This window comes from Rhinopithecus roxellana, chromosome 11 (genome assembly GCF_007565055.1).
Source record: "Rhinopithecus roxellana isolate Shanxi Qingling chromosome 11, ASM756505v1, whole genome shotgun sequence".
NCBI lineage: Eukaryota > Metazoa > Chordata > Mammalia > Primates > Cercopithecidae > Rhinopithecus > Rhinopithecus roxellana.
The window spans coordinates 112113708-112138938 of NC_044559.1; the positions used below are offsets into that span (position 1 = coordinate 112113708).

Consider the following 25231-nt stretch of genomic DNA (forward strand, 5'->3'; position numbering starts at 1 on the left):
AGAATTGCAGCCGGGTGCAGTGACTCACGTCTGTATCCCAACACTTTAGGAGGCCGAGGGAGGTGGATTACCTGAGGCCAGGAGTTTTTTTTTACCCTGGCCAATATGGCAAAACCCCCATCTCTCCTAAAAATATAAAACTGGCCGGGCATGGTGGCTCCCGCCTGTAATCCCAGCACTTTGGGAGGCCGAGGTGGGTGGATCACGAGGTCAGGGGTTGGAGACCAGCCTGACCAACATAGTGAAACCCCATCTCTACTAAAAATACAAAAATTAGCTGGGTGTGGTGGTGGGCGCCTATAATCCCAGCTACTCAGGAGGCTGAGGCAGGAGAATTGCTTGAACCTGGGAGGTGGAGGTTGCAGTGAGCCGAGATTGCACCACTGTACTCCAGCCTGGGCAAAAGAGCGAGACTCCATCTAAAAAAAAAAACAAACTGAGCTAGGCATAGTGGCACACGCCTGTAGTCGTAGCTACTAGGGAGGCTGAGGCAGGAAAATCTCTTGAACCCGGGATGCAGAGGTTGTAGTGAGCAGAGATCACACTACTGCACCCCAGCCTGGGTGACAGAGTGAGACTCCATCTCAAAAAAAAAAAAAAAAAAAGAAAGTAGAACTGCTTTGGACTTGCTAACAGTAACACTAACAGCTAAAAGGCAGTAGAGAAATACCTTCAAATTCTGAAGGAAAATGATTTCCAACCAAGAATTCTATGTATTCTGTCAAACAATCAAGTAAGATAGCAATCCCATTTTATTAACTATGCAAACCCTAATTTATTTCTCATGTGACTTCTCCTATGAAGCTGCCAGAAGATGTGCCTTCTTAAATATAAAGAAACAGGGGAGTAGGGGGCTAGAAAAACAGGGAATCCAATATAAGCAAGAAGAAAACGCCAAGATAATGGTGAAGAGATGTTCCAGTATCTATATAGCAAACCTAAAGAGCAAACAGTCCAGATGGGAGCAAGCAGATGGTACCCAGAAGAAGGTCCCTGGTTTAAAAAGGAAAGGAAGGGGGAGGAGAGTGAGACAAGGGAAAGTAAAAGAGGAGAGAGGAAAGAGGGAGGAGGAAGGGGTAAGGAAGGAGAGAAGAATAAAATCAAAGAGAGGAAAAAGAGAAGAGGGAAAGAAGAGGAAGAAGAAAATAAACAGGAAAGAAGATAAAAGGAAGGAAAGGAAAAGTGAATCTATAAACTACCTAATACAATAACCACGCAGATTATTTAAGCAAGCAATGAGAGAGGCCAGACGTGGTGGCTCACACCTGTAATCCTAGCACTTTGGGAGGCCGAGGCAGGTGGATCACCTGAGGTCAGGAGTTCGAGACCAGCCTGGCCAACGTGGTGAAACTCCCTCTCTACTAAAAATACAAAAACTAGCCGGACGTGTTGGCGCCTGTAATCCTTGGTACTCAGGAGGCTGAGGCAGGAGAATCGCTTGAATCCAGGAGGTGGAGGTTGCAGTGAGCTGAGATTACCGCCACTATACTCCAGTCTGGGTGACAAGAGCAAAACTCCATCTCAAACAAACAAACAAACAAAAAAAGCAGTGAGAAGATATACAAAGATTTAGTCTTACAGCCTTAGGGAAAAAAAAAAAAACACACACAAGGAAAGTTGAAATACAGGACAAATATTAATCACAGAGAAAAAAAGAAAAATTAACACCAGAAAGTAATAACACTGTTGTATACTTTTGTCTTCAAAATTTGCAAAAACCAGGAACGGTAGCTCATGCCTGTAGTCCCAGTACTTTGGGAGGCCAAGACTGGAGGATCCCTTGAACCCAGGAGATCAAGACCAGCCTAGCAACATAGTGAGACCCCATCTATACAAAAAATTTAGAAATTAGACAGGCATGGTGGTGTGTACCTGTAGTCCCAGCTACCTGGGAGGTTGAGGTGGGAGGATGACCTGAGGTCAGGAGTTCGAGACCAGCCTGGCCAACATGGTGAAACCCCGTCTCTACTAAAAATACAAAAATTGCCCAGGCATGGTGGTGCGTGCCTATAATCCCACCTACTTGGGAGGCTGAGGCAGGAGAATCGCTTGAACCCAGGAAGCAGAGGTTGCAGTGGGCTGAGATCACACCACTGTACTTTAGCCTGGGCAACAGAGCGAGACTCTGCCTTAAAAAAAAAAAAAAGAGAGAGAGAGAGAGAAACCATTAGACTTAATTTTTAAAAAAAAAAGTCTAAACACAAAAACAGAATAAACAGATACACCATATGCTAGGCAATTTATCAAAGTATATCTATGTTTTCAACTCTTACTAGTTTTGTAGGCAGGTTAGAAAAGACTACAAACAAGTATTAAGCACCTATGTCATTCCTGCCCTTATGCTAGGCTTTTCTCACATTAAAAGGAAAAGGAATTCAAGAAACAAGCTAGTAAAACTGGCTGTGTTATCTATGATGGTAAGCACCAAATCTGTTAATTTTTGAAAACCACCTCTTTGAAAGCTATAGGAACTTAGGATATTATGCTGAATTTAAAATCAAATACTAGATTATGAGTCAGCAGTAACGAAAAAAAATTTAGTAAATGTTCAACTTTAAAGACATTCTATTTAAAGTGTACAGGGTAAAAAGCTTGTACAGAAATAAAAAAGTTATTTGTGTTATAAAAAAAAAAAAAGATACAATCCGAGTGCTTTTCGGTACTCACCCTGGCTTCTTGCAATTAGAAATCCAAGATAAGTTGGCCGGGCACTGTGGCTCACGCCTATAATCCCAGCACTTTGGGAGGCTGAGGCAGGCAGATCATGAGGTCAGAAGTTCGAGACCAGCCTGACCAATGTGGTAAAACCCCGTCTCTACTAAAAATACAAAAATCAGCCGGGTGTGGTGGCGCGCGCCTGCAATCCCAGCTACTCAGGAGGCTAAGGCAGGAGAATCACTTGAACCCCTGAACCCAGGAGGCAGAGGTTGCAGTGAGCCAAGATCGCATCACTGCACTCCAGCCTGAGTGACAGAGTAAGACTCCGTCTCAAAAAAATAAACAAATCAAAAATAAATCTAAAAATAATTTTTAATTGTTTTCACATAATTTTTAATTATGTGAATAAAGGTAAATCTCCAGGTGTCAGAAATAAAAAAGAATTTTAAAGCTAAATGAGGCCGGGCATGATAGCTCATGTCTGTAATCCCAGAACTTTGGGAGGCTGAGTCAGGCAAATCACTTGAGGTCAGAAGTTCGAGACCAGCCTGGACAACACGCAAAACCTCATCTCTACTAAAAATACAAAAATTAGCTGGGCTTGGTGGCGCCCATCTGTAGTGCCTCAGGAGGCTAAGGCAGAAGAATCGCTTGAATCCAGGAGGCGGAGGTTGCAGTGAGCTGAGATCACATCACTGCACTCTAGCCTGGGTAAGGGCAAGACCCTGTCTCAAAAACAAACAGCTAAAGGAATTAGTATTAATTGAAGCTGAGGCAGTTAACGAAGCTATCAGAAACAATACTTTAGAGGGTAGGACTGACTATGACAGCAACATAGACTAAAGATACGGAGAAAAGCTCTAACTGGGTTCCCTACACAAGGACAAGAGCTGATAAGGGCCCATGTCATAACAGGAAGAAACTCTAGAAAAACATGCCCTGGACTACTAAGACTAGAGAAGCTGCACAGAAATTAGATGCTTGCTCCAGACATGAGTAGACAAGTCATTCTAGAAATCCAAGGGGATGCTGAGAGAAGGTATGGGGCCCAAAATCCGTTATCTGAAGGATGCAGAAATTCAAGTCAAGAAAAAAACTTAAGAGACTGGCCTGGAGCAATGAACCCCATTAGGCAAACTGTAACAGATTCTGCAGCTACCAATCCCAGTCCATTTTCTCCTTCTTCCCTACTAACAAAACTCTCCCTTTAACCAGTTTATCAATGGGCCCAACTTTATGACCGCATTTTGCAGGCTCCATAAGAGCCAGTAAAATTAAGCATAAATTGTTGAGCAGAGCCTCAAGAATTAATTTAAGAGTACAACTCAGGGCCAGGCGCGGTGGCTCATGCCTGTAATTCCAGCGTTTTGGGAGGCCAAGGTGGGCAGATCACCTGAGGACATGAGTTCGAGACCAGGCTGGCCAACATGGCGAAACCCCATCTCTACTAAAAATACAAAAATTAGCCAGGCGTGGCAGCACATGCCTGTAATCCCAGTGACTCAGGAAGCTAAGGCAGGAGAACTTGGGAGGCAGAGGATTGCGGCCACTGTACTCCAGCCTGGGTAATAGAGCAAGGCTCTCTCTCAAAAAAAAAAAAAAAAAAAAGTACAACTCAGTTAGAGAAGCACACTTGAACCTTACTCTCTCCCCTTTCTCCCCTTCGTTCTGCCTGGAACTTATTTTGTAGTCACAATGACTGCAGTTCCAGCTGCTGTGCTTTGACCATGGGATAACCCTGAATATGAAAACTATGCACTAAGGATGATACAGTAAGAAGACAGAAAAAGCATACTCCCTAATGACTTAAGAGAGCTGTCATAAAAGCTTCAAAATGCCTTTTGCTTTTAAGTAAAAAAATAACTGGCCGGGCACAGTGACTCATGCCTGTAATCTCAGCACTTTGGGAGGCCAAGGCGGGCAGATCACGAGGTCAGGAGATCAAAACACAGTGAAACCCCGTCTCTACTAAAAATACAAAAAATTTGCCAGGAGTGGTGGCATGCACCTGTAATCCCAGCTACTGGGGAGGCTGACGCAGGAGAATTGCTTGAATCCAGGAGGTGCAGGTTGCAGTGAGCCGAGATTGCGCTACTGTACTCCAGCCTGGGTGACAGAGCGAGACTCTGTCTCAAAAAAAAAAAAATAACCTCCTGACTTTAGAAACCATTATAATCTGGTCAGCCAAACACAAATCTTTTTTTTTTTTTTTTTTTTTGAGACGGAGTCTCGCTCTGCTGCCCAGGCTGGAGTGCAGTGGCCGGATCTCAGCTCACTGCAAGCTCCCCCTCCCGGGTTTACGCCATTCTCCTGCCTCAGCCTCCCGAGTAGCTGGGACTATAGGCGTCCGCCACTTCGCCCGGCTAGTTTTTTGTATTTTTTTAGTAGAGACGGGGTTTCACCGGGTTAGCCAGGATGGTCTCGATCTCCTAACCTCGTGATCCGCCCATCTCGGCCTCCCAAAGTGCTGGGATTACAGGCTTGAGCCACCGTGCCCGGCCAGCCAAACACAATTCTTTTTTTTTTTTTTTTTTTTTTTTTTTGAGACAGAGTCTGGCTCTGTTGCGCAGGCTGGAGTGCAGTGGCCGGATCTCAGCTCACTGCAAGCTCCACCTCCTGGGTTTACGCCATTCTCCTACCTCAGCCTCCCAAGTAGCTGGGACTACAGGCGCCCGCCACCTCGCCCGGCTAGTTTTTTGTATTTTTTAGTAGAGACGGGGTTTCACAGTGTTAGCCAGGATGGTCTCGATCTCCTGACCTCGTGATCCGCCCATCTCGGCCTCCCAAAGTGCTGGGATTACAGGTTTGAGCCACCGCCCCCGGCCCCAAACACAATTCTTAAAAGACAGAGAGCAAAGGCAAAAACCCCACAGTGACATCTTCACAACTCATGGTAGAGGAACAGCAATCCCAAGAAAGACAACCCCACCTGAAGATTAGCTTGCAGTCAAAAATTGCACAATATATGAAGACATCTATCACCAGAGTTAACAAATGAAAGAATTCCAAAATCTGAGAATCTTTACAATAAGTATGTTTTAAATGTTCAAATAAAAAAAAGAATATAATTATTCAAACAATAAAGCAAGATACCCTGAAAAAAGAGACAAATTGAAAAATAAAATCACACAAAAATTCTAGAAATAATTTACTCAGAAAAAAATGAATTCATTTAATTAAAAATAAGCATAAATCTGAAGACAGAGTTAAAGATATTACCCATAATGCAAAGATAAGATAGAAAGGCCGGGCACGGTGGCTCACGCCTGTAATCCCAGCACTTTGGGAGGCCGAGGTAGGGGGATCACGAAGTCAGGAGATCAAAACCATCCTGGCTAACACAGAGAAACCCCGTCTCTACTAAAAATAGAAAAAATTAGCTGGGCGTAGTGGCGGGCGCCTGTAGTCCCAGCTACTCGGGCGGCTGAGGCAGAAGAATGGCATGAACCTGGGAGGCCGAGCTTGCAGGGAGCCGAGATCGCACCACAGCACTCTAGCCTGGGCAACAAAGTGAGATTCCATCTTAAAAAGAAAAAAAAAAAAAAGTTAAGATAGAAAATACAAAAAACAAATTAAAAGAAAAAAAACAGAATGAAAATCTCAAACATATACCTAACAGTTCTAGGAAAAAAGTTAATGAGAAGATTACAGTATTTGAAGAGATAGAGCAGAATACAAAAAATGGAAGAACACTGAGTCCTTACAATGAAAACGCAGACCAAGTCTCAAACAGGATAAATAAACTCAAAAGACTGTTTATCAACCAACAGACACCAGAAGACAAACTAGAATAAAATCTTTAGTTACAGAAAAATAGCTATTATCAAAGGATTCAAACTAGCTCCCAAGAGAGCAAAATAATGAAATTCGTAGACACAAAAAGACTAATACAGCTTTCTTACTTATTTCTTACTAGCCTCAGACCCTGAGAAAAAATACCAAAACCTTCAAAAGAAAAAAAATGAACCCATAAACAAGGAAAATAAAAGGCTAGGTTGAACAAAAACATCAGTAATATTAAGCCTAACTATAAATAACTTTTTTTTTGTAAACACATTAAGATTCAAAGTAAGACACACAGTGTCTCAAGCCTATAATACCAGCACTTTGGGAGGCCGAAGAGGGAGAATCACCTGAGGTCAGGAGTTCAAGAACAGACTGGCCAACATGGTGAAAACCCGTCCCTACTAAAAATACAAAAATTAGCTGGACATGGTGGCATATGCCTGTAGTCCCAGCTATTCAAGACGCTGAGGCATGAGAATCACTTGAACCCGTGAGAATCACTTGAACATGAAAAGGCGGAGGTTGCAGTGAGCCAAGATCACACCACTGCACTCCAGCCTGGGCAACAGTGAGACTCCAACACCAAAAAAAAAAAAAAAAAGGCCGGACGTGGTGGCTCAAGCCTGTAATCCCAGCACTTTGGGAGGCCGAGACGGGCGGATCACGAGGTCAGGAGATCGAGACCATCCTGGCTAACCCGGTGAAACCCCGTCTCTACTAAAAAATACAAAAAACTAGCCGGGCGTAGTGGCGGGCGCCTGTAGTCTCAGCTACTCGGGAGGCTGAGGCAGGAGAATGGCGTGAACCTGGAAGGCGGAGCTTGCAGTGAGCTGAGATCCGGTCACTGCACTCCAGCCCGGGCGACAGAGCGAGACTCCGTCTCAAAAAAAAAAAAAAAAAAAAAACATGGAGTAATTCCAGCTAATTAGAAGGCTAAAGTGAGAGGATCACATCAGCCCAAGAGTTCCAGACCAGCCTGGGCAACATAGTGAGACCCTATCTTATATAAAAAAAAAAAACAGTAGAATAATAAAGACAACAATACAACAGTAACACAGATTGTGCGAGGGAAAAACAACAAAGGGAATCGAGGCATCCCAAGGACCTTTGCTTTGTTGAAAAGGAGAACGGATATTAAGACTCAGAAAAACATTAAGAATGCATGTTAGAACTTTTAAGTGTAATCACTAAAAGAAAAGAAACAGAGCATATCACCTCCAAATCAGCAGAGAATTAAAACAATAAAAGAATGAAGGGGTCAGGCGGGATAGCTCATGCCTGTAATCCCAGCACTTTGGGAGGCCAAGGCAGGAGGATTACCTGAGGTCAGCCTGGCCAACATGGTAAAAACCCCATTTCTACTAAAAATACAAAAATTAGCCAGGAGTAGGACTGGGCGCGGTGGCTCATGCCTGTAATCCCAGCACTTTGAGAGGCCCAGGCAGGCGGATCACCTGAGGTCAGGTGTTCAAGACCAGGCTGGCCAATATGGTGAAACCCCATCGCTACTAAAAATACAAAAATTAGCTAGGAGTAGGGCCAGGCATGGGGGTTCACGCCTATAATCCCAGGACTTTGGGAGGCCGAGGCAGGCGGATCACCTGAGGTCGGGAGTTCAAGACCAGTCTGACCAACATGGAGAAACCCCGTATCTACTATACAAAATCAGCCAGGTGTGGTGGTGCGTGCCTGTAAACCCAGCTACTCCGGAGGTTGAGGCAGGAGAATAGCTTGAACCTGGGAGGCGGAGGTTGTGGTGAGCCGAGATTGCGCCATTATACTCCAGCCTGGGCAACAAGAGCGAAACTCCATCCCAAAACAAACAAACAAACAAAAAATTAACCGGGCACCCGTAATCCCAGCTACTCAGGAGGCTGAGGCAGGAGAATCGCTTGGACCCAGGAAGACAGAGGTTGCAGTGAGCTGAGATTGTGCCACTGCACTCCAGCCTGGGAGACAGAGACTCTGTCTAAAAAAAAAAATATTAGCCAGGAGTGGTGGGGTGTGCCTGTAGTCTCAGCTACTCGGGAGGTTGAGGCAGGAGAATCGCTTGAACCTGGGAGGTGGAGGTTGCAGTGAGCAGAGATCACACCACTGCACTCCAGCCTGGGCCACAGAGTAAGACTCCATCTCAAAAAAAAAAAAGCAAAGTAGAATATTTAAAATCTAAAATGTCCTCTCTGCCCAGGAACAGTCATTTACACCTGTAATCTTAGCTCTTTGGGAGGCCAAGGCAGGAGGGACTACTAGAGCCCAGGAGTTCGAGACCAGCCTGAGCAACACTGTAAAACCCAGTTTCTACTAAAAATACAAAAACTAGCCAAGCATTGCGGCACATGCCTATAATCCCAGCTATTCAGGAGGCTGAAGCACAAGAATCACTGGAACCCAGGAAGCAGAGGTTGCAGTGAGCCGAGATCACACCACTGCACTCCAACCTGGGAGAGGGAGCCAGACTGTCTCAAAAAAAATTAATTTTTTAAAATTCCTCTGTATCTCATCAAAATTATATCAGTAGATAAAATTTCTAATAAGTCACTTCAGCCTGCAGTAATTCAGAACAAATGCTCGCTAAATAAAAAATAAGCCGGGCATGTTGGCTCACGCCTGAAATCCCAACACTTTAGGAGGACAACACGGAAGGATCTCTTGAAATCAGGTGTTCGAGACCAGCCTGGGCAACATAATAAGACCTTGTCTTTACTAAAAATTTTTAAATTAGAGGGACATAGTGGTACGTGCCTACAGTCCTATCTACTCAGGAGACTGAAGTGAGAAGATTCCTTGAGTCCCAGAGTTCGACGCTGCAGTGAACTAAACTCGCACCACTGATTCCAGTGTGGGCAAAGAGCGAGACCCTGTCTCTAAATACGTAACTACAAAAAAAGTCATGAGAAAATGTGTTCAATTTTCTATTTTGGGAGACAGGGTGCTTTTTCTAAATAATGAATGTCTACAAAGAACTTCCTTTAAAAACCAAACTTTCCTCAACCTCATCTCCTTTCATTTTTCTCTTTCCTTATACTTTCCACACAACAATCAAATCCTCTACTGTCTTCCATGCCCTATAACCAGGGTTCTACCCAAACGAAGAATCTGTACTGGCTGTTTCAAAAACTTTTCTTAGCCCTTCAGCATTCCTGGCAGCACCGTTACTATCAACTTTTCTTTCCTGAACACCTAGTTGTCTCTGTGGCTGTCTCTGTGGCGACTGTACTTTTTAGTTTGTTTTCCTGACAGTTCACTATCAATCCTTGGTAATCAGTTCTCTTACTCTCCCAAATGTAAACATTTCTCCTCTCTAGGAAAAAAAAAGGCATGTGGTTCCCAGTTTTCCCTCTATGCAGCTTCAACTCTGACTTCACTCTGTAAGTGTATCCTAAATTTCCAATACAAAAATCTTATTTTTTTTTTTTTTGAGATGGAGTTTCGCTCTTGTTATTCAGGCTAGAGTGCAATGGCGCGACCTCGGCTCACCACAACCTCCGCCTCCCAGGTTCAAGCGATTCTCCTGCCTCAGCCTCCCAAGTAGCTGGGATTACAGGCATGCGCCACCGCACCCGGCTAATTTTGTATTTTTAGTAGAGACGGGTTTTCTCCATGTTGGTCAGGCTGGTCTCAAACTCCCGACCTCAGGTGATCCGCCCGCCTCGGCCTCCCAAAGTGCTGGGATTACAGGCATGAGCCACCGCGCCTGGGCTCCAATACAAAAATCTTAGTAGCATCAAAACCAACATGCCCAAAACAGGTCTCTCTTTACTCTTCACTTGCTCTCCTTCCTCTACTACAACTGCTCTAATATTTTTTAATGGTATCACCATTAAATGAGTGAGCACCTTGATATCTAAGAATCATCTTTGATTATTCCCTTCCCTTTACCTAATATCCATTTCTGTAATTTCATCCTTCAAAATGCTCCCTTCTTTTCTACTCCCTTTCTATTCCCACATCTTTATAGTAGTAGCATCCTAAGTCCATCTCTAACCTTCCCTTTCAAGTTCATTCTATGTAGTACCAATTTACTTTTCTGAAAATGCTCCTTTACTTTTCTGAATCTTTACTGCTCAGTATCTGTCAGGGTACTGCCAGGTCAAAATCCCCCTTCCCTGAGAAGTGAACTATCTCCAGTCCACAGAGTTCTTCCTCTAAGTAACTTGACCCTATTGTCTCACCATAACAAAATGGTCCAGAGTTAGGTACCTCATCCAAGCCAAACCAAAGTTGGGTTTTTGTTTTATTGTTTCTCAAAGGAACATGAGATTGGGACTGAATTTACTCGCTTTTTAGACAGGAGATAGAAAATAAATATCAGGAGCTGAGCTATCGTCATCTTTCACCAGAGGAGGCAACATGGTGGTTAAGAGGTAACATAGTGGTTAAGAGCTTAATCACATCCCAGACTCTCATAAAACATCTATTTCCCTTAAAACTATAGTATCCTTACCCATAAAACAAGAATAACATCCACCTCATAGATGTGATAGGATGCTTAAATGAAATAACTGGCAAAAAACGTTTAGCACGGTACGTGGCACATAGTAAACAACTTAAAAAGTTAGCTACCCAGGCCGGGCGCGGTGGCTCAAGCCTGTAATCCCAGCACTTTGGGAGGCCAAGACGGGCAGATCACGAGGTCAGGAGATCGAGACCATCCTGGATAACACGGTGAAACCCTGTCTCTACTAAAAAAAAATACAAAAAAAAAACTAGCCGGGCGAGATGGTGGGCGCCTGTAGTCCCAGCTACTCCGGAGGCTGAGGCAGGAGAATGGCGTAAACGCACTGCGCTCCAGCCTGGGCCACAGAGCGAGACTCCGTCTCAAAAAAAAAAGTTAGCTACTCATTGTTGGAACAAGTAGCACAGTAAATCTGCAGAAAGAAAAGAATGGAAGCAGGTATGCAGACAAAAGTAGAAAAAAGATTCCTAAGACTAATTCAAGTCCCTTTCTGGCTCAAACACATTTCCATGTTAGGGTTCTTGGCTCCTGTGTCCTTATAAGACAACGCCCTTTCTTTGCTTATCTGTTTCTTACAAAGGACCTGCCTTTTATAATTATACACTACAGGCCAGGCACAGTGGCTCACAATGGTAATCCCAGCACTTTGGGAGGCCGAAGCGGGCAGATCACCCGAGGTCAGGAGCTTGAGACCAGCCTGACCAACATGGAGAAACCCCATCTCTACTAAAAATACAAAACTTAGCTGGCGGTGGTGGCACATGCCTGTAATCCCAGCTACTCGGGAGGCTAAGGCAGGAGAATCACTTGAACCCAGGAGGCAGAGGTTGCGGTGAGCCAAGATCATGCCACTGCACTCCAGCCTGGGCAACAAGAGCTAAACTCCGTCTCCAAAATATATGTGTATATATAACACATGTATATTACATATATATAATCACACACTACAGGAATGTAGAAAAGGTTATGCTTTTGCCTTTCTTTAAAAATCCATGGCCAGGCAACGTGGCTCACGCCTGTAATCCCAGCACTTTGGGAGGCTGAGGCGGGTGGATCACCTAAGGTCAGGAGTTCAAGACTAGCCTGGCCAAAATGGAGAAGCCCTGTCTCTACTAAAAACACAAAAATTAGCCAGGCATAGTGGCACATGTCTGTAAACCCAGCTACTGGGGAGACTGAGCCAGGCGAATCACTTGAATCCGGGAGGCGGAGGTTGTGGAGTATAAATACAAAATTTAGCCGGGCATGGTGGCAATTGTCTGTAATCCCAGCTACTCTGGAGGCTGAGGCAAGAGAACTGCTTGAACTCGGGAGGCGGAGGTTGCGGTGAGCCAAGATCACGCCATTGTACTCCCAGCCTGGGCAACAAGAGCTAAACTCCATCTCCAAATATATATATATACACACACACACCATATATATGTATATACACGATATAGCTATATATGTATGTATATATGCATATATATGTATAACGTATATTACAGAGGTTGTGGTGACCCGAGATCGCGCTCTAGACTAGGCAACAAAAGCGAAACTCTGTAACAACAACAACAAAAAAAACTAGCCAGGCATGGTAGCAGGCGTCTGTGTCTGTAACCCCAGCTACTCTGGAGGCTGAGGCAGGAGAACTGTTTGAACCCAGGAGGCAGATGTTGCAGTGAGCCGAGATCACGCCATTGCACTCCAGCCTGAGCAACAGAGTGAAATTCCGTCTCAAAAAAAAAAAATCCTTAATATCACCCACATCCCACCAAATGATGTTAAAATAAAATGCCCTCCCACAAAAACTTCTTTTTCTTAAAGAGACAGGGTTTCACTTTGTCACCTGGACTAGTGTGCAGTAGTGTGATTATAGCTCATTGCAACCTCAAACTCATGGGCTCAATGGATCCTCCTGCCTCAGCTTCCCACATAGCTAGGACTACAAGTACACCACCACATATGGCTAATTATTTTTTTCTTTTTGTAGAGATAAGGTGTCACTATGTTGCCCAGGCTGATCTCCAACTTAGGCGTGATCTCTCACCTTGGCCTCTCAAAGCACTAGGATTACAGGCACAAGTCCCGGCACCCAGCAGCATCTAATATACTTTTTTTTTTTTTGGAGATAGTTTCACTCTTACACCCAAGCGGGAGTGCAATGGCACGATCTCAGCTCACTGCAACCTCTGCCTCCCGGGTTTGAGCGAATCTCCTGCCTCAGTCTCCCAAGTAGCTGGGATTACAGGTGTATGCCACAATGCCCAGCTAATTTTTTATATTTTTAGTAGAAACGGGGTTTTACCATGTTAGCCAGGCTGGTGTCAAACTCCTGACCTCATGAGATCTGCCTACCTCAGCCACCCAAAGTGCTGGGACAGGCTTGAGCCACTGCACCTGGCCCTAATATACCTTTTAAGATAACTACTTTATTCACATTGACACTTTGACCATGTCCTTAGAGAGAATAAAAGAGAAGCAGGTAACAAGTGGCATTTGAGGCAAATGATGCTGGCTTTCTGACATTCTCTATTCATTATCTTCTCTCTCTTAATACCTACCTTATTTTCTTATCTCTTCCAGCCTTCAATCTACTGTGACACCCCCCGGAACAGCCACATCTCCTTGTCAGTGTTTACTAATAAACCATAGGTTCCACTGTGTAGTGACCTAGTCACCAAAAACCGTAACATGACACAAAGAAAAAAAAGTCAGAGTAGCTCTATAAAGATTTTACCAAGTCCCCAACTTTCTATGATTGATTTCATCCTCCATTTGCTAAATCCCATTAAAGTAACAGCTGTAATTCTACTAAAGTGCATTCTCACACAGAACCAAAACATATCATCAGAACTATAAAAACATTGCTCTGGCCAGGCACGGATGCTCACACCTGTAATCCCACCACTTTGGGAGGCTGAGGTAGGAGGACTGCTTGAGCTCAGGAATTCGAGACCAGCAAGACCTCATTTCTAATAAAATTCAGGCTGGGCATGGTAGCTCATGCCCATAATCCCAGCACTTTGGGAATCCAAAGCAGGCAGATCACCTGAGGTCTGGAGTTCGAAACCAGTCTGGCCAACATGATGAAACCCCATCTCTACTAAAAGTACAAAAATTAGCTGAGTGTGGTGGCGCATGTCTGTAGTCCCAGCTACATGTGAGACTGAAGGAGGAGAATCGTTTGAATCCAGGAGGCAGAGGTTGCAGTGAGCAGAGATGGCGCTACTTCACTCCAGCCAGGGCGACAGAGCAAGACTGTCTGAAAAAACAAAATCAGCTGGGTGTAGCGCTGCAGGTCTACTCAGGAAGCTGAGGCAGAAGGATCACTTGAGCTCAGGACTTCAAGGCTGCGTTGAGCCATGATTGCGCCACTCCACTCCAGCCTGGAGAACACAGCGAGACTGCCTCAAAATAATAAAATAAAAATAGCTCTGAGACTCAACATACTTTTATAGGCTACTCAAGCATTATTTCTTTTTCGAGACGAGTCTCGCTTTGTCGCCAGGCTGGAGTGCAGTGGCGCAACCTCAGCTCACTGCAACCTCTGCCTCCCAAGTCCAAGCAATTCTCCTGCCTCAGTCTCCCAAGTGGCTGGCATTACAGGTGCACACCACCACACCCAGCTAATTTTTGCATTTTTAGTAGAGGTGGGGTCTCACCATGTTGCCCAGGCTGGTCTCAAACTCCTGACCCCAGGTGATCCAACCACTTTGTCCTCCCACAGTGCAAGGATTACAGGCATGAGTCACGGCACCCAGCTCATTATTTCTACTGGTCAAAAATTGCCCAGGCAAACACAAAAGCTTCTGCTTTTGCTATATGCCTAGATAAAGAAGCTGTAATGTTTGTTTTCTACCTTCAGTCTAATTCCATAATCAACATCAAAAGAAAGGAACTTGCTATAACAAGATGTCGTGGAATAAATAATAAATCGATAAACATAGTAAGATTTAAAAAAAGGAACTATCACATTTTAAATGGTAGTATGTTTGCATAACTAATGAAAATAAAATATATTTCTGATATTTCCAGAAATCCAAATGGGAAAAATGCTTGTGGCCACAAAGGATAAACATACCTCCTTCATTTTGTTTTTTGTGAGATAGTCTCTCACTCTGTCACCCAGGCTGGAGTCATGGTTCACTGCAGCCTCAACCTCCCAGGCTCAAGCAATCCTCCTGTCTCAGCTTCCAGAGTAGCTGGGACTACAGGTGGAAGCCACCACGCCCAACTAATTTTTTTTTTTTTGAAACAGTGTCACCCTGTCACCCAGGCTGGAGTGCAGTGGCACAATCTTGGCTCACTGCAACTTCCACCTCCCTCATTCAAGCGATTCTCCTGTCTCAGTCCCCAGAGTAGCTAGACTACAGATGCGCACTGCCATATCCAGTTAATTTTTTGTGTTTTTAGCAGAGATGGGGTTTTACCATGTCGGCCAGGCTGACAGGCTGGTCTCGAACTCCTGATCTCAAGTGATCCGCCCACCTCAGCCTCTCAAAGTGCTGGAATTACAGGCATGAGCCACTGTGCCCAGCCCCAACTAATTTTTAAAATTTTTCTTTTGTAGAGACTAAGTTGACCAGGCTGGTTTCAAACTCCTGGACTCAAGCAATCCTCCTGCCTCGGCTTCCCAAAGTGTTGGGATTACAGGTGTGAGTCACTGCGCCCCACCTACCTCCTTTTTTTTTTTTTTTCTTTCCTGAGAGTCTTGCTCTGTCACCGAGGTTGGAGTGCAATGGCGTGATCTCAGCTCACTGCAACCTCGCCTCCCAGGTTCAAGCTATTTTCCTGCCTCAGCCTCCCAAACAGCTGGGATTATAGGCGCATGCCACCACGCCCAGCTAATTTTTCTAACTTTTTTTTTTTTTTTTGAGATGGAGTTTTGCTCTTATTGCCCAAGCTGGAGTGGAATGGCGCCATCTCAGCTCACTGCAACCTCTGCCTCCCGGGTTCAAGCAATTCTCCTGCCTCAGTCTCCTGAGTAGCTGGGACTACAGGTGCATGCCACACCCAGCTAATTTTTGTATTTGTAGTAGAGACGGGGCTTCACCATGTTGGCCAGAGTGGTCTCCATCTTTTGACCTCATGATCCTCCCACCTTGGCCTCCCAAAGTGCTGGGATTACAGGTGTGAACCACTGCACCCGCCAACAAAAGTTCTGAAATAAGGTAGCCACCCAAGTAAACAACAACAACAAAAAAGATTATGATGTTGGTTTGCCAAAGGGAATGAATGCCTGAAATCAGTGAGTGTTCGAAGTTAAACTATACACCCAAAGATATAGTAAAAAGAATATGATAGTCACTAAAATTATTGTTTTATTCCCATTAAACAAAACCTAACAGAATTATCAATTTAACTTCCTTATGTTTCTATTTCCATTATATTTTAACTATGATTAGTCAGTGAAACCTTCAAACTTCAAGCTTTCTTGATTCTGTAACTAGTTAACAAAGTCCAAATATGACTACGTATTTTTATGTTTTCAAAATATCCAAAATATACTCACTTGATTCCATTTGTTTTTCAGTTTTACAAAATCTGTTTAATACTCCAAGTCAATATTTGGCCTAAATTATCTCTTACATTATGATATTTGAAGAAATGACTGACAACCCCGCAAACTACAACAGGAGTGCAATTCCTAATTTCCAAAGCTACTCACTAAAGTTTAATGTTTTTGATAAATAGTCCTTACCACTCTGGCTGCTCTCTCCTGAGATTCACATTTCCGGCAAAACCATGGTCCAGTGGGTACTTGAACAATGCCATAGCAAGCTGTTGAAAAATGAAATATATTAAAATGTTAAGATTCGAAGAACTATGGAAAAATCAAATACCCTTTCAAAGCCCTATTAATCTACCTGTCACTATTCAAGTAAACTACCTCTTTACAAAGTAAAACAGTTCATATCCTATTTATCACATATACAGCTTACTTAATTAAAAAGTAAAAATTTGGCCGGGCGCGGTGGCTCAAGCCTGTAATCCCAGCACTTTGGGAGGCCGAGACAGGCGGATCACGAGGTCAGGAGATCGAGACCATCCTGGCTAACGCGGTGAAACCCCGTCTCTACTAAAAACTACAAAAAACTAGCCGGGCGAGGTGGCGGCGCCTGTAGTCCCAGCTACCCGGGAGGCTGAGGCAGGCGAATGGCGTGAACCCGGAAGGCGGAGCTTGCAATGAGCTGAGATCTGGCCACAGCACTCCAGCCTGGGTGACAGAGCGAGACTCTGTCTCAAAAAAATAAAAATAAAAAAAAATAAAAAAGTAAAAATTTTAAATGCAACTCTTTTGTGTTACCTCATCTAAATAAATCAAGGCTGGGTGCAATGGTTCATGCCTGTAATCCCAGCATTTTGGGAGGTCGAGGTGGGAGGGCTGCTGGAGCCCAGGAGTTCCAGAACAGTCTAGGCAATACAGTAAGACTCCATCTCCACAAAAAAAAAAAAAAAAAAAAAAATTTTCATTAGGCTAGGCGCAGTGGCTCACACCTGTAATCCCAGCACTTTGAGAGGCTGAAGCAGGCGGATCACCCAAGGTTGGGAGGTGAAGACCAGCCTGACCAACGTGGAGAAACCCTGTCCCTACTGAAAAGACAAAATTAGCCAGGCGTGGTGGCACATGCTTATAATCCTACTACTCAGGAGGCTGAGGCAGGAGAATCGCCTGAACCTGGGAGGCAGAGGTTGCAGTGAGGTAAGATGGCACCCACCATTGCACACTAGCCTGGGCAATAAGAGTGAAACTCATCTCAAATTAAAAAAAAAAAAAAAAAATTAGCTGGGCATGGTGGTATGTGCCTATAGTCCCAGCTACTCAGGAGGCTGACCTGAGCCTGTGAAGCCAAGGCTGCAGTAAGCCATAATCACACCACTGTGCTCCAGCCTGACCAACACAGGGAGACACTATCTCAAAAAAAAAAAAAAAAGTATGCTTATTTCTAACTACATAATGATGTGAATGCTCCAAATGATCTAAGTATACATCACAAATCTAATCATAGTCTTGTTTTAAAATTGGTTTTCAAAGTTAATAATTAGCTCAAAACTGAAAATTTTCCAAAATTCTAAAAACACTAATAACCAAGCAGATTTTTGTTTGAGCTTGCTAGGCAAAAATCTGAAAATATCTTAAATACTGGAAAGCATTTAAAGAACATAAATTCAGGTCGGGTGGGGTGGCTCATGCCTGTAATCCTAGCACTTTGGGAGGCCAAGGCAGGCAGATCACCTGAGGTCAGGAGTTCGAGACCAGCCTGGCCAACATGGTGAAACCCCGTCTCTACTAAAAATTTTTTAAAAATTAGCTGGGCATGGTGATAGGCGCCCATAATCCCAGCTATTTGGGAGGCTGAGGCAGGAGAATCAGTTGAACTCGGGAGGCGAAGGTTTCACTGAGCCGAGATCACGCCACTGCACTCCAGCCTGGACAACAAGAGCAAAACTCCATCTCAAAAAAAAAAAAAAATTAGCCAGGTGTAGTGGCGGTGCCTGTAGTCCCAGCTACTCAGGAGGCTGAGGCAGGAGAATCACTTGAACCTTGGAAGTAGAGGCTGCAGTGAGCCAAGACTGCCATATTGCATTCCAGCCTGGGCGACAGAGGGAGTCTCTGCCTCAAAAAAATATAAAGAGAGAATATAAATTCACAAAGCAGAGTACTACCCCCTGTATGATCACGGCAGAACATAAATTCAGTATAACTTTTTAAAACTCCAACTAGTTAAACTTCTCCAAAAGCTAAACTTCTATTTCCTATTAAACATTTGTAGGACTAGGCAAGGCAGCTCATGCCTGTAATCCCAGCACTTTATGAGACCAAGGCAGGCAGATCCCTTGAGTTCAAAAGTTCGAGACTAGGCCAGGCACAGTGACTCGCGCCTATAATCCCAGCACTTTGGAAGGCCAAGGCGGGCAGATCACCCTGAGGTCGGGGGTTTAAGACCAGCCTGACCAACATGGAGAAACCCCCGTCTCCACAAAAAAAACACAAAAATTAGCTGGACATGGTGGTCCATGCCTGCAATCCCAACTATTCGGTAGGCTGAGGTAGGAGAATCACTTGAACCCGGGAGGCAGAGGTTGCAGTGAGCCGAGATGGCACCATTGCACTCCAGCCTGAGTAACAAGAGCAAAACTCCGTCTCAAAAAAAAAAAAAAAAAAGTCGAGACCAACCTAGGCGACGTGGTGAAACCCCATCTCTACCAAAAATGCAAAATTAGCCCGACATGGCTGTCCTGGCCTGTGGTCCCAGCTACTGGGGAGGCTGAAGTGGGATGATGGCTTGAGAGGTCAAGGCTGCAGTGAGCTGTAATAGCATCCTGCATGCCAGTCTGAGTAACAAAGTGAGACCTGTCTCCAAAAGAAAGAATTTGTAAAATGTGTCTGACTATAAATGTTCTATCAGTCAAAAAACACGGCATAGGTATCAAAAACACGGCATAGGTATCCAAAACACAGCGTCAGTGCCCCAAAACTTTATTCAGGTGTCCTCCTAGGAAGGAAAATTTAAGATTTCAATGAAAATTTTCTATACTGGAAGACAGAAATTACTATCAAATTTTGATAGTTTATCATCCAATTCATAAGAAATAGCCTTCAAAATGCCAGTGAACACGGGATGACCTTAAAATCAGTATCTGGTTTTGTCACACATTGTATTCACTCGCTAAAAAAGCAAGACATGCAACTTTGCTCTTCTTTAAAAGTCTAGGGCCAGGCGCAGGGGCTCACGCCGTTAATCCCGGCACTTTGGGAGGCCAAGGCAAGAGGATCACCTGAGGTCTGGAGTTTGAGACCAGCCTGGCCAACATGGCGAAACCCCATCTCTACTAAAAAATATAAGAAATTAGCCGGGTGTGCTAGAGTTTGCTTGTTATCCCAGCTACTCGGGAAGCTGAGGCAGGAGAATCAATCGCCTGAACCAGGGAGGCGGAGGTTGCACTAAGGGGAGATGGCGCCACTGCACTACAGCCTGGGTGACAGAGCAAGACTCTGTCTCAACAAAATAAAAAGTAAAAAAATAAGTCTGGAAACAACAGCATTCTCAGAGTAAGTTAGTTCACTACCTCAGAATCATCACCACTGTATCTAAGTCTCCCTTCCCAAGTGTGACATTCGTTTCTCTACAAAATGCACTTTAGCACATGTTCAAATTTTTCTGTCTTCCCTTTGGTGGTAGTCCCTTCCAACAGACGACTAACAATATCTGCATCACTTAATGCCAGATTCAGAAATGCGAAGGGACAAGGAACCACCAAAAAAGAACGTAGACTGTTTTGTCCTGGATTCCTTACCACGCGAAATGGGGACAAGTCGGCCGCTTCAAAGGCCAGAAAAGTATCTTATTAGTGTCCTCGGCCTTCTTGTATATCCAAAAGCCTCACCAACTGCTAACAACCAGAAATAAACTAAGACGCTCCCCAAAAGTCACTTAGCACCGCCACCTCTTCTCTTCAGCCACCTAGGCTGGTGGTGGCCTGCCGCGGCCACCCCACAGGCGCTGCAGCAGCCCAGCCACTCCCGCATGGTCAGTAACGGACTCTGCCATCTCCTCCGCAGGCAGCTACCGGGGGGCGGCGGTAGGGCCCGAGCCTTCTGGCTCGGGGTGCAACGAGCCCCGCATCCCTACCCATCTAAAGCAAGGCGACCCCAGGCCTCCCCGCCCCAGCGCCCAGTTCCCGAGCCCGTCTCCACGCCACAGGAAGTCTGCAAACGCTGCGGCAGACAGGCGGCGGCAGGCCAGGGGAGAGGAGGGGGCTCCACTCTCCCAAACCCACCCCCCATGGCCCCTGCGACCCCGGGGGGGGGGTGCGCGCCGCCCCCGCCCCCGCCCCGCCCCGATCTCGAGGGCGCGGCCGCCGCCCTGCCCCGCCCCGCCGAGTCAGCAGCCCCCGGCCCCAGGCACAGGAGGCGGCCGAATGACACTTGAGAGAGTGAGAGCGGAATCACATGACAGTCCGGGCCACACGCACTTTCTCCCACATGCGCGGCCCACAGCCCCCGCGCCCCGGCGCGGACCCTCCGCGTCCCTCCCGCGGCCGCGGCACGGGGCGGGGACGCCGGCGGTTGCGGCCCAGGTGGGGGCGGCGGTGACCGTTGGGCGAAGGCCGGCGCGCCCCGGCGGGCGGTTGGGTGTTTACCTTGATGCACCGCGACGCTGCAGCCGTGCCCGTCGCAATAAACCAGCGGGTTCTCGGCCCAGCCTCTCTCGTCTGAGCAAACGCAACAGCCTCCAATCATCTCCTTCATACTATGGGAGACCTCGTCCTCCAGTGACACGGGCCGGTCGCTAGAGACCATCTAAGAGGGAGTTGGGGGGACCATTAAAAAACACATGCAAGCCGATTAGTACTTCCCCCCCACACAGACCCCAGCGCCCGCCCCGGCGTCCCCCGCCCGGCCCGGCCCTGCCGCCCACCGCTCGCTCACTCGGGCTTTGCCGCTCAGTCACTCACGTTCCGCACAGGAGTCAGGAGCCATGTCCTTGCTGATTCCCCCCACCTCCCCTCCACCGCCTCCTCCGCCTCCTCCTCCTCCTCCTCCTCAGCGTCTTCCCTCCCCACCTCCACCCGGCCGCTAACGCGGGCGCCCGGAGAGGGCACACATAATCAAGTAGGCCTCCGCACAGGCGCACTGGGGGGGCTCCCGCTGGGCCAGGGGCAGCGAGGGAGGGGAAGGGGGCTGCGCTTCCTCCTCCGAGCGTCACTCGGCGTGCGCGCCCGCCCTGCGGCCGGCGTGAGGGAGGAGGCCTGGGCGAGGCGAGCCCTGCGTGCGCGCCGCCGCGGCCGGCCGGCTGCCCCCGGCCTACCTCTCGGGCCCCGTCCCCCTCCCCCGCGCCGTTCGCCGCCGCCGAGGTGTGCTGGGGTGGGCGCGAGGGGAGCCGGCGGCGCGCGGAGGCAGGAATGAGCCGACGCGAGGGCGCGGGGGCGCGCACGCGGGGGCGGGGACGTTAGGGCCGCCCTCTGCAGCGCTGGTGGCGCGGGCCGCGTGTGCACGTCGGGAAGAGGCCTGGGAGGTGGCGGTGGAGGCGGACGACCAGGGCTGGGAAGGGGTTTTCTCAGAATCGCCAGAGGGGACTCCCCGGGGTCATCATCTCCCTGCCCTGGGAACCTACCTGCCGGCCTTTTCCTCCAGGACTGGCCGGTGGGTAACGAGGGTGGGGCGAGTGTGCCAGCTCCCATGAAGGGTGTAATGAAGCATGGCTTCCTGCAGTTGGCCGCCCTAACTTCACAGGGCTGCCACAGCCTCTCCACCCATTAAATTCACGTCCTGGACTCTTCCCAAAGTTCTCCCGCTGGAAGACCTACAAATCTGCCGCCCATTTACGCACTACATGGGCCCCAGTGGCAAACGAAAGTGCATCACAGGCTGAAGGTCAAAAGCCCGGGTTAGGGCTGCACTCGGAGAGGGAACGCCAAGGAGCCCCTCAGCTCGCTGTGCAGGACAAATGGTTGTTTATCAGGAATTAGCAATATAGTATGATGATCTGGAAAATGCAGTTGTACTACACCAAAAGGAAGAAGGAACTCTAGCCCTCCTAGTCAGTCGCTAAAAGATAATTAACGCCATCAGACAGTGGCGTCCAGTTATGATGGAGGATTCCTCTGATTCGGGTCTCTTCTCCAAATTTATACTTGGAAATGTGAGGTCATTTAAAAGTGGCAGAAAGATGAGAGCTCCCACCTCACAAACAAATGGAAAATGGATTAGGCCTATCTGCATAGATTAATTAGCTGGATACTGAGCAGTTTTAAACTAAAATCTTCCACTCTCGCCCTATTCCTTATGCATCCGTATAAGCCCAATATTAATGTTTAAGCAAAAAAATGTCTAATTAGAAAAGTTTAGCATGAAATCAGAATTATGTATAGATAGTTTAAATGACAAGCCCAGTTAAAAGGCGAATTCATGACTTTTGATTAATACGTTGCAGGTACAAAATGGTTCTCAGGAATTCGTATTATAAACGTGCTGATCTGGAAGATGCACTTTTGCAGTGCTAAAGCATAGAGAATCCAAGTTCTCCTAGTCGGTCACCAAAAGATAATATAATGGTTTCGGCTTTAAAAGCCTTCTAAATGTTCTTCTGATAAAGGGGGGAAGAAAAGGTATCATGACTGTTTTTCTATTTCAAATTAATTGCTAGAAATCTGTGCAAGAGTAATAATAGGTATACAGCACAATGAGAGCATATATAGCAAATTCAGATATTTTAAAAGCTGAAATATACAAAGTAATGGCAATTAAAACGTACACTAAAACAATGAGAATTCACATAGTGCATTTAGAAAAGGTGACTATAAGACTACATAATGTGAATTCTTTTTTGGGATGTGACAACAATTAATACATTTCTGGATATATAATAATTATATTTTTTAACTGCCTTAAAAATGTATAAAACTAAAACGGCCTTCAAACAAAACTATACTGTTTTGTGTATCTTAACCATATATTTTATCTTCACCCTTATACAAAGGACACCAGCTCAATATCCAAGTCCTGTTCAGACTCTTACTATAGAGCAATTTTGAGTTAAAAATCTGTGTGAAACTTCCCCTCCCAAACACTGCAGCCAAGCCTTAATGCATTAAATTATTTAAAAATACATTTGTTTTATTTTTAATGCATTGGAGCTTAGTTCTTGTGAAGGAATGAATTTGTATGTAAAGAAGGATGGGTACCTTGCCCTATTCTTTAACAGTTAAAACAAATGTAAGTAAACACTTGCTATTTCCTAAACAAAACAAAAAAAATTATCATTTGTAAGAGGTTTCAGAAATTTTTAAAGATAGGGAAAATATATTATTTCATAACAGGCCTGTATATAAATACTATCTGAAACAAATTTTGTTAAAGATGTATACCTAAGTGTTCACAAAATATAATTCAAATTATTCAAAACAGATTTTAACATATGTTGAGTATGAAAAGTATATGAAAAAACATGCGTGTAAATAACTCATTTTCATTTTAAGTCATGTACCAGATATCAAACTTTTTCTTATATATCTGAAGTATAATATTTTGTATATTTCTATAAAATGCTAAGTGAAAAGGAAGAAAAGCAGACAGTATAAAACAGTAAAACAGTTCAAATACGCAATTAATTATTCATTCAGTAAATATTTATTGAACATTTACTGTGTACTAGGGACTGTTTTGGATTTGGGGAATATAGCAATGAAAAAGTTGTATTTGTCCTTTGTGAGACACATATATATAGTCATGTATGTAACAATTGGCTGAATATGCTAATTTTCCTACCTCGAAATGGATAAAACTTGTAATTACATTGGCAGAGTTGTTAAAGTGCAAGTATGCCTTTTAAAATACTTAGCAATATGAAAATAAATTACCATAGGAGTTATAAAATAACTTTGTGAAAAAGAACAATTTCAGTCATAAAATGTTACCCTAAAATTTTATGTTATATTCTCAAAATATCCTTCAAAAAAGTATATGTAGTATCTCTAGGATAAAATGAAACCCTATTGTCTCTAAATACTGCTTCACATAAGAGCAGCTAACTCAGTACCAGCCCGTCTGTTTCTCCAAACTAATCATCTGAGGCAAACCACAAAAAACTCAAGTAAAAGTATTTTATGATGTAACCTCTAACCCTACTATAATGGGAAGATGTATTTTTGCTCTATGGGTAATATATCTTCCGATAATTTTCTTTATTCTTTAAGGTAGGCACCAAATTTCTGTATTTGCTTTTCCATATTTACATAAATGAAAGAAATATTTAAAACCATATTCAGTTCAGAGGTTAGTACTATTCACATTTATCTCCTTTGTAAATTAAAGTTGTATTTGCCTTCTGTTTGTGCATATTATATTTAGTCTATTGTACCCATTGTCAAGGTATATAAATTTCTACAATGGGGTGTAGAAACTGAGGTCTATTTCTACATCCATATGAGGTATACTTCTGTAATGCTGAGACTAGATACACTTTCCTGAACTCAGATTCTTAACTTCCATAGTGTGTGAAATTCTACATTGGCTCTGCGACTAAGTTTTTTAAACAAAAAGCAATTAGAATTCCTGCATCTGCTAAACCTCATTGAAGTCTATCATCTTGTCTCTAAATAAATTAGTTAGAAAACTCAAAAAGACACTCTCTTATGATCTGTGCAGACTTTCAGATATATCTTCTTTTACATAAAGGAATCTCTGTTTTTTGTTTTGCTCATTTGGTACCCAAGAGTTTTTACCTTTTACGTTAAAAGTTTATTATAAGCCATATATTTGTGCTAGTAGGATTAATATACTGAAGGTGTTTCTGAAACTAGCTTTGTTATTTATGTCACCATAAATGAGTATTGTGTCTTTAT

The 25231-nt window shown here is 44.8% G+C and overlaps 1 protein-coding gene across 8 annotated transcripts in view; it reads right to left on the reverse strand.

The window, feature by feature from the left end:
• Nucleotides 1–22494, reverse strand: part of LOC104659067 (protein AF-10-like) — a 68379-nt gene extending 45885 nt beyond the window's left edge. The window contains exons 1-4 of one of the 8 annotated variants that reach the window (XM_030940587.1): nt 21318–21665; nt 21029–21188; nt 16584–16663; nt 2024–2129 (exon numbers count right to left, since the gene is read on the reverse strand). In XM_030940587.1, coding sequence (XP_030796447.1) covers nt 2024–2129; nt 16584–16663; nt 21029–21188 — 346 coding nt within the window. In that variant the 5' untranslated portion in view covers nt 21318–21665. Of the gene's footprint in view, nt 1–2023; nt 2130–13307; nt 13553–16583; nt 16664–21028; nt 21189–21317; nt 21673–21696; nt 21758–22002 lie in introns of those variants that run through there. The other 7 variants (XM_030940591.1, XM_030940586.1, XM_030940585.1 and 4 more) reach the window with 7 other exon arrangements.
• Nucleotides 22495–25231: the final 2737 nt, after the last annotated feature.